Source organism: Coptis chinensis, chromosome 9 (assembly GCF_015680905.1).
Source record: "Coptis chinensis isolate HL-2020 chromosome 9, ASM1568090v1, whole genome shotgun sequence".
NCBI lineage: Eukaryota > Viridiplantae > Streptophyta > Magnoliopsida > Ranunculales > Ranunculaceae > Coptis > Coptis chinensis.
In genome coordinates, this window is record NC_141464.1 from 24,440,221 (window position 1) to 24,453,886 (window position 13,666).

Here is a 13,666-nt window from a genome sequence, read left to right on the forward strand (position 1 = left end):
TAGATTCTACAACCAATTCTATACTAACCACTAAGTTTTCATCAAGGCTTCATCAACCCCTCTAATGGAGGATTTAGCCTTGATTCATCAAACTAACAATTCCCATTAAATCTAAACTAAACATAATGAAAAGATTCTAATTTTATGCGATTTCACTAAACAATAATCGAAATCTAATTAATAACTATGAAATGATAACAAACAATAATGGAATTTAGATCTATAAATCGAAATTGACAAAATAACTATTTTTATTATCTAATCAATCAAGAACAATAATTTGAGAGTTTAATCTAAAACAAGAATTGAAATGAAATTAAACTTAATTAATCTAATGAAAACTAGATCTAGAATTAAGGTTTAATGGAGGCTAACTAATCTAATTTATTTTCTAACCTAACTATCTACCATTAACAAAGAATGAAGCTTTTGTTTTTATACATCCAGATCTAAAATTCGTGCATGGGCTTGGAGCCATGTTTTGGGCCAGAGAATCAGGCCCAAAACCCATTTATTTCAGTCCAAAAAGGCCTCTTCAGCTGCAGTTGGCTTCCACAGACTTTTCGTCCACTTCTGCTCCTCTGATTGGGTCAAGGCTTGGACCATTACGAAGCTCTTTCCGAGCCGGTCGTTTTGACATAAAGTAGGCCCAATTCCGAGGTCTGAGTCCAAAGATATGGCATTCGAAGTTTCTGGCGACTTTTGCTCCTTTATCTCGCTAAAGTGGCACATTTCCGCACATAATGGACTTTGAAGCCCTGAAATGCATAAAAACGCGTAATCAGTGTTAACTCTTATTTATTATTCACATAATTGGTCTAACAGTATGATTATTAAGGGGTTAAAACTACAGTTTTGGGCTCTTATCATAACCGTCTCTTTTTCTGATTTTCATTTTGTATATTAGTATGGTGTGTTAAATAATTCTCACATATTTGTACGGGTTACGTATTAAATGGAGAAGTTCCGTATTAAATATTTGTGTATATTAGTTGTCTTTTCCTCTCTAAAATAAAAAAATAATAATAATAAAATAAATAATAATAATAAAATAATAATAATAATAATAATAATAAAATAATAATAAGTAAATAAATAAACAAACCATAACAAAGAAAAGCCATCCAAAACTCACCAAAATAATTAATGGATACACATGGTGTTCAGAGAAAATCGCGCACGCTACAAGGTACGCATAACACTTGTCACACATGCAGCTTGATTATTCTATCCATATTCTATTACTGAGTTATGATCATCATTTCTGAAATTACGTGTAAGTCTAACTACCCTGTGAAACTTTCCTCCGTATTTTCTAACATTAAACTATCTCATTAATTGTATTTGGATATCAGACATGACAAAGACGTACTATGGATCCCCTATGATGTTGTTCATAATCACATGGGTCATTAACTACACTTGGACTCCAGATTGGTACAGACTCATAGATTGGCTATAAATCTCATCTTTTTCAGCCATTCTTATTCAAACAATTTTCCCTATCCTTCCCTCAGTAATACTACCAATGGATCAACCACGAAAAATAACGGCAGAGAAAGACTACCTGAAAACTTTCAAAGATGGCCGGTTTTCTCCTTATTTTGACACCGAAATCATAATCGCGGATGGGCGGATTTCTATATATCATTCAAAGAAATGGGTTATTCCCGAGAATTGGTTTTGATGTTCTACCAATTTAGCGGATCTGAAAATGGAAAATTCTACTTCAATGCCTATGGACAATGTTCGGAATTGACTAAGGAAATGATCTCCGACATACTTCAAATCCCAGTGAATACCCAGGGGTCCCTTTTTCAAGAGTCATCATTTGATTCCGCCAAAACTTTACTACGAGCTACCGTATCTCATGACGAAGTCAGAAATACACATCACATTGTTCTTCAACGCTCTTTGAAACAAAATCAACGTGTTGTGCTCCACTGGTTGGGACACAATGTGGTAGGTACATCACACCAATCAGAAGTCACAAAGCCTCAACTTAACCTACTTTGGATTTTTCAGACTCAAAGAGATGACTTTTGTCTAATCCAACACCTCTGGAACGTAATCACCAAGAAAACAAGAAGGTCAGCACCCCTACCCACTTTAGTAACACAGATTATGATGCGTTGGGGTTATCTAGTAATTTCTCCAGAGACACCCCTTCAAAGAGCACAAATAAAGGTACTCCAAACAGACTACTCCGTTGGTTTTTGGACTCGATACTCGATAGAGGAACGAATCGACCCAAGCTCAAATTCGACCATTTATTTGATGAAAATGTCATCTTCAACATTATTAATCCCATGGAAGGCATTAAACTTCTTCATCGGGGTTTGAGGGAACTACACGTCGAAATATCATCATCACAAATCTTGTGATTTCAAGATCGTCAAGCAACGCATGATGTTGAAACAGAGGATATCTTGGAAATTCATTCTCAGTCCTTGCAAAATCACGCTCTCCTAATGGAAAATCAAACCGTACTCTCTGCCAGCCACGGGGACATTCAGATGCAACTCGGCCAACAAATGGAAGAACTAAACAGTCTGGTGCACGATATGCATCTCCAAGATCAACATAACAATCCATAATTTTCTACTATTACTAAGTCCATAAATAAATACTCATATATGTTATTACATTTTTTCGTTGTATTATGCATTTTGTCTTACTTTTGTGTCTTCTTTTGTATGAAATGCTTAATAGGATTGTCACCATTTGCGTTGTGACTAATATAATTTAATATGTGCTTACAGGAGGGTCTATTCTCTTACATACTCATTTATCCATCCAGTTTGCCTTTGTCGTTACCTATTTCTCTACTTTATCCACTATGGCATCTTCATCAATTGCATCTTCATCAAATGTGGTACCTCCCAAACTCATTCCTGAGCAATCCTTTCAGCCTATGATGGATTCTAATACCTATGGTCATCTCTTCCGTGACTACATTACAAACATCGGATGGTCTTCCCTACTTCTTCAACCTGACCAAACTTATTCTCCGAGTTTGGCTGCATACTTTTATGCTAATATGGAAGACACACCAGCATTCAACCATGTGCATGGTTTCTACTTAGACGGGTTCACAATCCAAGTTGGTGACACACCTCATATCTTTTCTGAACAACAACTTGCAATAACTTTGGATCTTCCATATCACGATCCTGTTGCATCATGGCATTACATCTATCATAATTCTTACCGTTCCTTTTCGGTGGCAAGCGTTTAGCGAAACTTACGGTGATGGTCTTGAGATTAAACGAGAAGGAAATGGCCATGTGGCATGGCGTGGCGTCACCATTCCTTTGGCAAGCATGACCATGAACATGGGGATTTGCGATGTTATTTGTACTCGAACATTATGGGAGATTGGCATTTTTCTACCGCCAATGAGGTCGCTTTGCGTTGTATTCGATTGCCCCTAGCTCAAGGTCATACATTATTTAACATCATAGGTTGTGTTATCTCCAACCTAAAACGAGCTCGCAACTTTTCGGAATCGTTATATACTTTAACCGTCACCGCTTGTCGAATCATGAAGACACATTTCCCACAGTCTGCAGCTACTTTTCATGACTGGGTCAAGGTAGATTCTATGTGCCCATCAAACAGAATCATTCGTTCATTGAGGTTTAGGCAATGGAAGCGTCCCGCTCGGTACCTGAGGCATGTTCGTTGTTACCCGAAGGATGAAACTATGAAGACACATTTGAGGAAAACTGGAAACGAAGAATGGGCAGAAATTTGGCAGACTATTATCTTTTGGCGCGATGCTAAGGAAATGTATTTCCTTCAAGAGGACGCTTGAACTTCACATCCTATTTGGATGGTAAACTTGAGTTTGCCATTGTACATATATCTAGCTAAACCTTATGTTTGGTGTGCTATTGTTTTTCATGTTTTAGTATGCTATTGTTTTTTTATTTAGGTGTGCTATGTTTAGTGTGCTATTGAACATTTTCTTGTTCTTTCTGAATAATATATTATGTTCTCCAACCTTTCGTTCAGTTCAAAGAATCTAGCCCTAATTTTGCTCATGGTTCTCGTACTTTCTCTCTTTAATTATTGATACTTCGAGGACTAAGCATCATTCTATTGGGGTGCTTTAACCCCAGAAGCAAATATTAGGCAAATTGTAACCTTATATATAGTTTTTATTTTCATGATAATAATTGTACTTAATGACAAAGTCTTGTTTCCTTTTCAATGATGAAAATTGTCTAGAAATCTCACATTAGTATCCGAATTAGGAATTGTTTTTAAGAAACTTAAGATAATATGTATGCAATAGTTTATACATCTTTTCATGAACATTCATGTACTGGAGTATCATCGATTGTACATAGCATGTAAGTTTCGAACCAACGGTTAGTTACTTAAACTATAAATCCTGTGAGAATCTAACCAAAAACCTTGACATGAGTGATTTGTGTGTGATGACACAGAGGAGTAGTTTTCCCGATTAGAAAAAATCACGCATCTACTTACTTAATCACCACCCGAACCCTAGGCAAGAATTTAGGCCATCTTTTGGATCGACATAGCTAAAAATTCTTACCTTACAAATTTTACCGCTAGTCACTCCATCAACCTTTCACTTTCACCAAAAAAAAAATCCTTACCCATCTATTAAACCAAATAAAAGAACCTACCTAAGTGATGAGTATGAGAAATAGGATGAAATGTGGAAAGAATAAAGAGAAAGACTTGTCCCAAATAAAAGTCAGTTATTTGCTTCAGGAAAGAAAAATAGAATCATGTTCTTAAGCCAGTTAAAAAAAAAAAAAAAAAAAAAAAAATCCCATTAAAGAAACAAGGTTGGAAAACTCAGTGAGAAGAAGGAAAGAAAACAAAGATTTCTCTAGTGTAAATATATGAAGACCCTATTCTCTCATACTCGTAAATTTTAATTATCCATTTCCATTTTCTTGTACACTATCACCTAAGCCCCACAATACCTAATAAAGACCTCTAGCTCAATTAGGAGTAGGGTGGTGTGATAATAAGTAGTAGACGTGATTGATCGACATCGGCTCCTCCTCGACCGCATTGAGATGTGAGGAAACGCGTGCCCACTTTGACAATCGGAGTTAACAAAACCTGAGTGGAAAAATTTTGAGTGAAATTGTGTTTTGACACATACCTGTGAGAACCCATTTAGGTACACTCTCCAAAGGATTCAGAAACAACCCTGCTAGTATATTTCAATGAAAAGTTCACTGCATGCATGATTATATGTAGATGTTTTAATTATTGAATACATATTAACTTGAGTTTCAAATAAATCAATCCTCGTTCCCTACTAAGGAGATGTATGGATATCTAAGATTAATTTAGGAAACGAGTTTCTGTCACTGAGTCGTTGTAGTATAAATGAAGTTTGTGAGTATCTTCTCTGGAAAACTCTCACGAGGCTATAACTCGTCCACTAGGAAATTCCTAGTGGTTTAAGGCCTTGTTGCATATGGTCAATGCAACCGCACTCTGCGAAACGAGAATTAGTTAGGACTACACATTTTTTGCCACTTATTTGTTTTAATGTCTCTTCTTTGCTTGAGGACCAAGCAAAGTGCTTTGTTTGGGGTAGTGTGATAAGCACCCAAAAGTGTATTATGAAACCCCATTGAGACATATAAATTTGGTTAACTATGTGTTTAATAATCATGAAATAAATATGTTTTCATACTTTTGCAGATATTCGCAGTAAACATGGAAATATGGTTTAAACCTGCAATAAAACATGAGGAACGACATATATATGAATTCTTCCAAATCCGCAGAGAAGCATTAAACTTCCGAAGCTCCTACCTCTTGAACCAGGACTCGAATCGACAAAGTGAGCTGCTTTCGCATAATCGGGCGATGAACTCTACGCATAGGGCGTGAAGTTGTAAAATTGCCCAAAGAGATCCGGACCGCCACTAGACTACACGTAGGACCCACTATCTTGGCCCCACAAGATTGGATGAGTCATCAATCATGGAGCATGTCAAGACAAAAATGACAAATTATTGGTGCAAAGTTGACACCTTGCATGTAATTAATTAGATTAGGTGTTAATAGTGAAAAAAATGCAAGGTGTCACTTTGTTTTAATGTGGTGGATAAAAATGAAGTAAATGTGGTTTGATGTTTTACATGGGAGGAAATGAGATGTCTCTCAAATGGAGAAGAAAACAAAACAAAGGGGGGACACTCCATTTACTCCCTTGACTTATTTTCCTTACCTTGTATTATTTTAGTTCCTTAGCTATTTTTAGTTTTTAGTTTTAGTTTTTGTAAGAATGTTTGTAATAGTTTTAATGGAGGAAACATTTGTTTTCTTCTAGAAAATAAAAAGCAAGTGAGTTTGATTGTTTATCTTCTTCCTCTTCTCTCTCTTTTTGTTTTTCTAGTTGTAATTTCCTTGGCCCAAGGATCATGAGCTAACTTCCCTTTTGGGGAGTTAATCCAACTCATGTGAGGAAAAAACAATTGTTGTTGGTTTGGTAGGTTATTAGGAAGAACAACTAGCTCTACATCCTATCCCAAAATGATAGTTGGTGTAGTGTCTAGTTAGGAATCAAAGCAATGAGCTTAGAGATAAGTCATTGCTTGGTTCCACTTGCTAGCATGTATGAGCTCTTAAGTGAGTTGTACATACTAGGGATCAAGTTTTCTTCCATTAGGGGCTTGTCTATGAGTCTAGGAACAATCAATAAACTTTTCAAATCAACAACTAAATGTTAGTTTCACATGAGGAGGATTAGCTCTCCACTTTTCTTTCTTTAGTAATTTGTCTTTTGTATTAAGTGCATGATTTCAAACTTTAATGTTTTTATTAATGTTGTGTAGGAAAGAAACCTAGCATTAGTAATATAACCTTACGCATTAGTTCCCTAAGAGTAACAAACAATTTGTAGTTGTCCTAGACTTTAGGTTAGTTCGAATCCTTACTTTAGCTCTACGAAAATGAAAATCGTGAGTAATGAACTTTGAGTTGCTTTTATACCAAATTAGATATTCTAATCTCTAACGTAAGGAAAAGCTAATATCACAAAACAATAAATGATAATGATTAATCATCCTCACATGGCTTCATAAACCTCCTCTAATGGAGGTTTAGTCTAGTGTCATTGGAATCATATTAACTACATATATTAAAGACATAATTGAAAAGACAAATTAAATGAAGAACTAAAGCTTTTGATTGATTGAGAATTAATGGTGGCTACAATTGCTAAACCTAATTATAACTAAAGAAACATAAACCTACATTAAACTAAGGGTTTGCTAGAAAATAGTACAAAAAAAAAAATCATCCGTAGGATAAAGGAGCGGTTCTTCTGGTAGAAAGGAAGTCACTTTACTTACTGAGTTGCATTGTATCAGTATGCTGATTGCCTAATATTCCTATCTATTAACCTTGACTTGTGTCACCTTGTATATCTTAGACGCTGAGTTCTCTACCATTCGAAACCAACTGAGCACCCACACGGCCACACCCATTAATGGAACCTGAAGTAGGTCTTTGAACATTGTTTACATAAATTGGGTAAGATCACGTCAGTTGTGTGCTTTTGGGTTGTGAATTTACTATGAAAAAACTTCTATAATCTAGTTCAAAGCCCTAATAAACAACAACTTTAGGAAACTGTATTGTATATTTCCAGAAACTGTAATACTGATGTAAATTCGAAGGTGGAAGCAAACTTTGATGATAAAAAACAATTAAAGTTAATGGAAATACCCAAAACCTAGGGTTTAAATAGAAAAATGAATTCTCTTAATCCGATAATAATAATATAAAGTCTGAAAATATTAAGGTTTACATCTGCAGATCTGCCTATATTGAAAACTAGTTGCTAAAAAGAACAAATCCTAGTCTTAATAGAACTTGGAAAACTAAAATAGAAACTATTCTATATCTAATTAACTGCGAACTGAAATGGAAAATAGAAACATGTGTTGTATAATTGATTCATGGGCAGTGCACATGATTAATCAATCACGTCCTCGCATCAATCCTCCAGCTTGAGAAGTGCTCTTCCTCGAGATAAGTCCTTGTACTTATGGTAGAAAGTAGGATCCATTTGTTGTAATGCAGCATTAGAAATCCATGTATTTTCTGAAAAATTGACGGTTACAATCATGAATGGAGAAAGGCTTGTAAAACGATTGACAGAGTTATTATAAGCAAGCTCTTCTTGGGCGAGAACAAACTCCCAAGATTTAGAATTATCATCAATCAAGCACCTCAATATGTCTCCCAAACTGTGATTTACAATCTTAGTCTGCCCATTAGTCTCTTGGTGGAAAACTATAAACAATTGGAGAAAATGCTTTCATAACGTTTTCCAAAAATAGCTAGTAAACTTGACATCTCAGAGGTAATAGTGCGAGGCAAACCATGCAAACGAACAATCTCACAAAAGTATAAATGAGCAACTTGAGCAGCATCGGTAGTGCGTGTGCAAGGAATGAAATGAGTCATCTTGGAGAAACAATCCACAACCACAAGAATTGAATAATTTCCATGTGTAGAACGAGGTAAACCTAACACAAAATCCATGGAGACATCAACCCAAGGTTTGTCAGGAATAGGAAGTCGTCGGCATTAGTATGTTTACCTTTCGTTGTCTGGTACACATAACATTGCTCAATAAACCGCTTAATATCTATACACATAGTAGTAGGCCAAAAGTACTTCTCTCTGATAAAGGCAATGTTCTTTATGATCCCAAAGTGACCACTCAACCCGCAGTATGCATTTCAGTCATAATCTGATCATAAAGGGAAGAAATAGGAATACAAAGTTGTGAACCCCGCAATACGAAACCATCATGTAGGAAAAACTCACTAGATACACCATGATGTGCGAAGCAATCGGCATGGATAGGTCCAAAATAGGCATCCTCGGCATATAAGTCACGTAACTTATCAAAACCAAATAGAGATGTACGAAGAGTAACCAAGAGATGAGAACGACGACTCAAAGCATCAGCAACTCAATTATTCTTTCTAGCCTGAAATTGTAAGTGGAAAGTATACTTTTGTAAGAAAGAGTTCCACTTGATATGTCGAGTACTGAAATCCTTATTGGTATTAAAATAACGAAGAGCTTCATGGTCATACTTGATAATGAAGTGGAATGGAGTCAATGGTGCCAAAACAATTTGCTCGCCACTAAGAGTGAATGTATACATGTTCTCACACCCATTATGAATAACAAGGAGATCAGGCTGCCATAGACGACCAAGTAACAAGTGTAAGTGTCCATAGGTGCAATTGAACACCAGGCGTTATCTTTGTATTTAGGACCAATGGAGAAAGAAACTAAACAGCGATGAGTAACCTTGACTATGGCACCATACTGTAACCAAGAAATGTTGTGAGGTTCAGGATGTGGTTCATCTTTGAGTTTCAACTTGTCCACCATATCGTTAAAAACAATATTATTACTAGAATTGTTGTCAATGATAACATTACACAACATGCCATTCGAAGTGCAACGTGTACGGAAAGTATTATGGAGAAGCCATGACGTAGGATCATGCTTAACAACTGGAGTAATACTCCATAGAATGGCAAACAAATAATTGGGGATAACCAAAATCTGCATAAGTAAAAAATCCATCTATCTCAGTGACTTCTTTCGGAAGGGGTGAAATTTTCTTCATCTTGTGTTAAACCAACACGCTTACGTTTAGGGCATTCGCTTCGGACATGTCCAATTTCCTTACATTCGTAGCAGGTGACTGGACCCACTTTTGTAGGAGGAGGTTTTGATGAAGAAGCAACAAGGGTGGAAGTGGCACTAGCAGTTGTAGAAGGAGAGGAGCGAATGAATTCTTCAGCTTTGAGAGCATATTTAATGGCATCAGACACATCATAAATATCTTTGAAAGCTAATTCCTCTTTAATTGATGCGCAAACCAATCAAATATCTCCCAACTTTCTGATCCACAAATCAGCCTCTGTGCACAATAAAGGAACTCCTCAGTACACGCAGTCATACTTTGAAGCCGGTATTTCAATGATGTAAAGGTTAGATTTGGTGGTTTGTTTTACAATCAAGGATATGGGATTAGATTGTGGATTTGATTTGGCCGAGTTCGTATGGACGAACTGCCTATGTATCAAGTTCTCACTCTCGGGAGGGGGACTTGAATAAGGTCAAACGTAGTTCCTCATCCTCTTTATATATGCAAGATGCCCGCGCCTCCTGCTCTCCCGTGACAGGTCAGGTTTCCTCATCATTGGCGAGCCATGATGGCGAGTTATGGAGAATCAATGAGGTGCGTGCCTGAAGCTTCGGTCTTGAAAGCAATAATAAATACATATGTTACAAGCCGTTATGGAACAGGATGAGTGAGTGCTATGGAGGTCGCTTCTAAGTAAAGTCTTCTATCCAACTCGAGTCACTTAGAGGCGAGCTCGTAGGACGAATACTTGAGGTCGGTTAGGGGTCGCTTGGTTGAATAGATCGCCTGCTTGAGAGTCGAATCACTATGAAGCGAGTTATGATGACGAGGACTTGAGGTCGGTTGGTAGTTCTGTTTATGCTGGACACGTGCTTGATATTCATTGGATGTGAATATTACTGCTTCACAAATGCCTAAATAAATCCATCTCATAGTCATGTGGAATAAATTATTTTCTTAACTCTCGGTGCATCTTATCCCACATAGTAATTTGTTGGTTCTGTGAGTGTGCGCGGGCTTTCATTAAACTAATTGATGTTAATCGATTGTTGAAGCTTCTACCTAAGTTACATTGACATGAATACGTGTTTTCGTATCCGACACGGATACAAAGTGTTTGGCACGGCGAAATATAAAAAATTGAGGTAAATCACATACAATATGTCTAGTATGTGTCCGACAAGGACACGTGGATACGTATCCGACACGGATTATTTTTAAAATTTGGTGTGTCCGTGTAACATAGCTAGTTGGTACCATATGATTTTGCATTATATATTAGTAGTCACCCCAAGTAAGGTAGGATCGTGTCGATCAAGTTGTTAGTGTTGTTGGCGTTTTTCCAAGTAGAGTCTTAAGTTTCTTCTATTTCATATTTTTGTTGGTGAGAATCATAAAGAACTAAGATTTTCTAGATTTCTTTTTAGCATCGAAAGGCATTTTTCGGATGCAGCATTGAGTTTGATCGCGACAATGAGTTGTTTGCAACTGTTGGTGTTTCTCGCCGCATAGAGGTTTTCGAATTTTCCTCGGTAAGATCTCGTCTGACTTCATTGTCATTTTGATCCCAATATTGCATGGTTAATACCATTGTAATTTACCAAAAAAATAATAATAATGGAATTAAAAAAGACAAAAATACCGGGAAATACAATATACTTTTCGAAATATTAACTTTACTACATTGTACTTTTTTTTATGACAAGAACATGCAATGTACTTTTGCATTTGGTACAATGACTACAAAACTAGGATTCCATCCAATTTCCTTCACCGTATTCAGGCTAAAACATCTCTAAAGCACGCACTTTGAGGACCTTGTGCTACTAGAATCGTTTGTCCACTTTCATCTCCAACTCTAGGATCACTTTTTAGGATGTTTTGGCCTGAATCTGGTGAAGAGTTTTGGATAGAATGCTTGACGTTGTAGTAATTGTACTAAACACAAAAGTGCATTGCATTTATTTGTCACAAAAATGGTACAATGTGGTAAAGTTAATATTTCGAAAAGTACATAGTATTTCCCGGTATTTTTGTCAATCAAAAAATCACCAATTATTTCGTTTGAGTTGTCAAAAGCTATTTGATGGGAATTAGGATTTCACATTGTTAATTGAGTCCTATATTAGTTTTTATGTCATTAGGGAGTATTAGAATTGGCTTTATTTGCTATTTTCATATTATTTATTATAAAAGTATTTATTTTGGTTTTATTGAGAATTCGTTTAATTGCGAATGCCATTGTGATTGTGATTGCATCACTATTCCTTTGGGAGTTTGGGTGGATCAAGAGGAGGAGTGAATATTGTTTGTCAGAACCTGATCATCTAGCAGCGCCTCAATATTTAGTAGACACTAAGTTGAACGGTTGAATCACATTATATAATAACTGTTAGAATTTTTCTGACTTTAAGCTATATCAATTTTTTATTTTTTTTTTCTTCTTTTTGGGTCAAACTGCGAAAAGAAAAGAAAAAACTGCGAAAAGAAAAGAAAGACGAAAAGATTTGATTATGTATGTGTTTATTGTGGCCTTAGTAATAATGTATGCGGCTCCTGTCAGTCTCCTAACTAAACTGTACATAAACTTAATCTAATTATGCTATTTTTTTGGTAGAACTGTCCTAATGTAACACCTACATGTTTAAACTCCCCTCCCCAGGTGAAGATGGAAACCCCAAGAAATACCCCCACCCCCTTTACTGGAGGTCCTTAATTGACCTCTTCTTGTACTTTCCAGGTGGTAAATGAATCTGCACAGGCACTGTCCCATAGTGGAGATGTCCACAGGGTCCAAACTAAGTTGCTTGAGCTGGAATAAGCTATGATATCAATATCAGATTAATCGGCCGATTAATCGCGTATCGCTCGTAAACCTATTAGTTTTTATCAATTTTTTTTTTCTCACCGAACCGATTTAATCACTGAATTGACCGATTAATCGGCTGAGATGACTGATTTCTAGCTAAATCGAGAAAAAAAATTATTGAAAATATCGGTTTTCCATCCAAAAACATATGTAAAATTAACGAATTAGATTCTTAAACCGTATTAATAATATACACAAAGCTAAGAGTTTACTTATTTTTCCCTCCTTAACGAAAATTAAATATACAAATTATTGTATTATCTCTCTAATAAATATTATTGTTTCTCAATCTTCTTATTCCTTTAAATATTTAACGTAATTTTTGTGTTTAACATATTTGTAGTACTCTAAAATTGAGCTAGTTAGATGTGATTATGAGAATTTGATATTTTTTGTTATATCTCGGATCACTATTTAGAAATATTTGGTATGATTATACTAACTAGCAAAAAACATGTGTTATACACGTGGATGACAAATTTAATGTATTAAAAAGAGTATATATGATAACTTGTTTACAAAGGGACGACTAAAATAATCTAACAAAATATGTCATCTAGTTCTATAGACGAACCATACAAAGAATGTGAAAAAAAAAATTGCAATTGTTTATTATAGATTTGAGTCAAAGACCATACTCAACATAGCAAACATAGGAATTGAAGAATAATTGCTTCCTCTAAATTTGAATCAGAAAGATACATTAATTACCCCCACAATTGTCATAATTGTCATAAGAGAATGAGAAAAACTAATAACTAAAAACTTCTACTAAATAAAAAATTATTAAGGAGTAGTCTTGAGATCCTAAACTACAACTGCATAACTTTAAAGGACCTACAAATCAGACAGAGGTTGGATTAGAATCCATCTTTTTGCGGTATTCTATTATTTTAATATTTATTTTTGTTGATTTTCTCTAAGTCATGGATTAAATCCCTAAGTAACACACAATAAGTTCATATGTTGGCCAGGCGATGATGACAGAATTGTTTTTGCTGATTTTCTCTAAGTCATGGATTAAATCCCTAAGTAACACATAATAAGCTCAAGAAGGACCAGGCGATGATAACAGAGTTCGAATATTTCTTGCTGTAATCACTCTA

The 13,666-nt window shown here is 35.7% G+C and overlaps 1 protein-coding gene across 1 annotated transcript in view; it reads left to right on the forward strand.

The window, feature by feature from the left end:
• Positions 1-12,512, forward strand: part of LOC147475287 (E3 ubiquitin-protein ligase COP1-like) — a 91,298-nt gene extending 78,786 nt beyond the window's left edge. The window contains exons 3-4 of the mRNA XM_086585364.1: positions 11,145-11,223; positions 12,432-12,512. Coding sequence (XP_086441490.1) covers positions 11,145-11,223; positions 12,432-12,512 — 160 coding nt within the window. The remainder of the gene's footprint in view (positions 1-11,144; positions 11,224-12,431) is intronic.
• The last annotated feature ends 1,154 nt before the right edge of the window (positions 12,513-13,666 follow it).